Here is a 3874-nt window from a genome sequence, read left to right as displayed (position 1 = left end):
GACAGCTTAGAAAGAAGAGGGCAATGGGGCTTCCTCCCAGAGGCGGTGCGGCACAGAGGAGCGCTCGCATCACAAGGTGACCCCAGCTCCCCACCGCCACCGCTGCCGTCACCGTCGACACCGCGCTCCGGCCGCTCTGCGCCTATCCACTCGCCTGGTTTCCCTTTCTCCCTCCCGCAGCTGAGATCTGTCGGACCTCTGGGGACCCAGGGAGCCGGGGGCTAGGAACTCACTTGGGGCTTTTCCCCCTCCTTCCTACTGAGAGCCCGGGATGGAGAGCCGAAAGGACATGGTTATGTTTTTGGATGGGGGACAGCTTGGCACTCTGGTAGGCAAGAGGGTCTCTAATCTGTCGGAAGCCGTGGGCAGCCCGCTGTCGGAGCCGCCAGAGAAGATGGTGCCCCGCGGCTGCCTGAGCCCGCGGGCCGGCCCTCCGGCTGCCAGGGAGCGCGGCGCGGGAGGTCTGGAGGAGGAGCCGGTCGACGGACTAGCAGGAAGCGCTGCGGGGCCGGGCACCGAGCCGCGTGCAGCCGGGGCAGCCGTGCTCGGCCCCGGACCTCCGGCCGCCGCGGCCGACAGCCTCTCGGGCCAGGGGCAACCCAGCAGCTCGGACACTGAGTCGGATTTCTATGAAGAAATCGAGGTGAGCTGCACCCCGGACTGCGCCACGGGGAACGCCGAGTACCAGCACAGCAAAGGTAGCCACCGCGCCCCCTTCCCGGGCCTCCCACCGCGCCCACCTTCCACTTCAGTTCGGACGGGAGGAAGACACTCCTTTCCCTCAGGGTGGCCGGGGGGACCCACTTGAGCAACTCTCCCTTGCTATCTGCGCCCTGGTGCGGGGCTCCTTCTGAGCTCTGGCATTGACGGGACTGAGGGTGACAGCTCTGCTTTGGGGGGAGGAGGGAGACGAAAGCCCTGGGTTTGAGGGGGAATCAAAGTGCACCCTATCCCCCTAGAGTTTTGTGGTTACTGCTTCAACTGCGTCTGGAAGATACCTTCCCCGGGCGTGGGTGAGATCAAACGCGGGTTCCGGCAGTTTGTGGCTGGCGGGGTGTAAGGCGCATCCAGGCGCGGAAGTGGGGAGTCCATAAAAAAACCGTAAAATCACCGCTGACCCGGGCCGCCTGGGTGCTGAGGCCCTTCGACCAGTTTGCACGTCGGTCAGAGGTCCAAATTACCTTGTCACTTCCCGGGCTCGGTGGCGCCAGGTCGGAAATGGTCCCAATGATCTAATTGCCTTTGGTCTCCGGTTGCATTTGAAAAGGCAAGGCTCTGGCCCTCCCCCTTTCCCCTTTCCTTCCTAGTCCCACTTCTCCACCCAAAGGAAAAGGAGCTGCAGGGGGCGGGAGCCCCACCCTTCCCTGGGCTAGGCCCAAAGAAGGGGGGAGGCTGTCACTGCCTGAACTGGATATCCCCTCCCTGACCAGGGGCTAGTGTGGGGTGGTGGTTAATGGCCAGGAAGGGAGTCTCCCTGAGAGGGTGGAAAGCTAGAGACCCCACCAGCAGACACTCCTCCACAAAGCTGATGGGGAGGGTGGGAAGTGCCTACTAAGGAAGAAAAACCATGCCTTGCCCCTGGCAGCCAACTCCCTGTTGAGCATTCACATGCACAAACTATCACGTCGACCCTGACTCCCTAACCGTAGCACGCTCTTAGAACAACTCTACTCAGATATTCTAAGGTAATAGGGCACTCACTCATGCACGCGCTCCTCTGCCACCCCTGGAGCACATGCCTCCACACAAAAGCAAGAAAAACAGTTCGTGCCTAGCATCCTACAATGCACTGAGACACAGAGTTCACAATACTCCAGCACAATGGTGCACGTCAATTCACTTGCCTGCCAAATATTCACAGCCTTGCCCATTCCCGGCAAGAGTGGGCAGGAAGCTCAGGGAGGCTGCATCTCACAAGAGCCCCAGGGCAGGTGGGGCTCCCGTACCCAGCAGGGCACACTGGCCTCCCAAACAGCTGCCACGCCATCCCTAATGGCTGCTATGTGCTCATCTGAATGGTGAGCCCCTGTCCTTCCTCCCTGGGTTTTTGGAGTCTTCAGCATCCCAGCAGAAGCAGTGATTGAGCCTACTGAGAGGGGCGGGGGTGTCTCTTTCCTCTCTGGCCTACAGCCCCCATCAGCAGCGTTTTTGTGTCTGTTGTGTTGTGTGTTCGCGTGTGTGTGCTCTGGGCTCCCTGTGCAGGGCCAGGCTCCGAGGCGCTGGCCAGCAGTCCCAACAGTGGCAGCGAGGCCCCCAAGAGCAACGGTGGTGGTTCTCAGGGCACCCTGGCCTGCAGTGCCAGTGACCAGATGCGCCGATACCGCACCGCCTTCACCCGGGAGCAGATTGCACGGCTGGAGAAAGAATTCTACAGGGAGAACTACGTATCCAGGCCGAGGAGATGTGAGCTGGCTGCCGCCCTAAACCTGCCGGAAACCACCATCAAGGTATGTGCCCCAGGGACCGGGGAGAGGGGGTGCGCCCACTCAGGAGGAAGGAAATACCACTGCCCAGTTCCTAAATTGTGCCAGAGCCAGGAATCGGGTCTGCAGTCTTCCTGCCCACGTGGCAGCTGGGGTGTCCGGGCCTGGTGCTGGCGCCAGGTATGGCAGAGATACCCTCCATGACGTTGACTCTGTCCCTTTCCTAGCCCAATAAGCAGCACGGATCGGGTGCCTGTGCGGGCGACAAGGAGGCATCCCAAGGGAGAGCGGCTGAAAGGGGATGTGTTTCTGGGGGAGCGTCGCTTGCTGCCTCAGACCCGTGTTCCCGGCTACTGGCGCCCTGACGCGTTGTTCTGGCAGCCCAGGGAGGCCTGGCTGCGGGGGCAGAAGGGACGAAGGGCAGACACGAAGGACTGGAGTCACTCTCTCCACCTTTCCTAGAGGGATTCCAGCCCCAGGTGGTGGCGGTGGGATCAGCCCCTGCCCAGAGGCTCTCTCCGTGGCTCTTGCGCGAGCCGCGAGCCGCGGGCACCGTCCCCAGCAGTGGGGCAGGACTTCCGGCCTCCGCGCGCTGGGCCGAACGCGGGTCCCCAGCTGCGCCTCTCTCCCCTGCAGGTGTGGTTTCAGAACCGGCGCATGAAGGACAAGCGGCAGCGGCTGGCCATGACCTGGCCGCACCCGGCCGACCCCGCCTTCTACACGTACATGATGAGCCACGCGGCGGCCGCCGGCGGCCTGCCCTACCCCTTCCCGTCGCACCTGCCCCTGCCCTACTACTCGCCCGTGGGCCTGGGAGCCGCGTCCGCCGCCTCGGCCGCCGCCTCGCCCTTCAGCGGCCCGCTGCGCCCGCTCGACACCTTCCGCGTGCTGTCCCAGCCCTACCCGCGGCCCGAACTGCTGTGCGCCTTCCGCCACCCGCCTCTCTACCCGGGCCCCGCGCACGGACTTGGCGCCTCTGCGGGCGGCCCCTGCTCCTGCCTCGCCTGCCACAGCGGCCCGGCCAACGGGCTGGCGCCGCGCGCCGCCGCCGCCGCCGCCGCCTCGGACTTCACCTGTGCCTCCACCTCTCGCTCGGACTCCTTCCTCACCTTTGCACCCTCTGTGCTCAGCAAGGCCTCCTCCGTCGCGCTGGATCAGAGAGAGGAGGTGCCCCTCACCAGATAAGGGGCCGCCCGCGGGCTGCCGGCTCCAGGACGCCCGTGGGGCCCCCCCCCGGGACTCAGCCAGCGCCCCTCCCCGCCCCCAGGGCACCGAGGGGAAAGAAGGGGGCCGCAAAGGACCAGCGGGACTCGGCCTCGAGGATGGGGACGCCCGGGAAACGGCCTTGGCTGGCGCGTTTGGGCAGCAGGATTGGGGACGGGGAGGCGGAAGCTGAGGGACATTCCTCTGGGACGACCCCTCTTTGCTATTCTTCACTGGACCCACGGCCC

The 3874-nt window shown here is 64.6% G+C and overlaps 1 protein-coding gene across 1 annotated transcript; it reads left to right on the top strand.

Annotated features, from left to right (window-relative positions):
* The first annotated feature begins 271 nt into the window (after positions 1–271).
* Positions 272–3608, top strand: EVX1 (even-skipped homeobox 1). The gene is made up of 3 exons (XM_054564134.1): positions 272–698; positions 2203–2447; positions 3060–3608. The coding sequence occupies exons 1-3, from the start codon at positions 272–274 to the stop codon at positions 3606–3608; spliced, it is 1221 nt and encodes a 406-aa protein (XP_054420109.1).
* The last annotated feature ends 266 nt before the right edge of the window (positions 3609–3874 follow it).

Source organism: Pteronotus mesoamericanus, unplaced genomic scaffold (genome assembly GCF_021234165.1).
Source record: "Pteronotus mesoamericanus isolate MK-2021 breed Mesoamerican mustached bat unplaced genomic scaffold, CSHL_Meso_final scaffold_85, whole genome shotgun sequence".
NCBI classification, from domain to species: Eukaryota; Metazoa; Chordata; class Mammalia; order Chiroptera; family Mormoopidae; genus Pteronotus; species Pteronotus mesoamericanus.
Note: the sequence above shows the minus strand (reverse complement) of the source record. Positions and strands in the feature narration are given on the sequence as shown.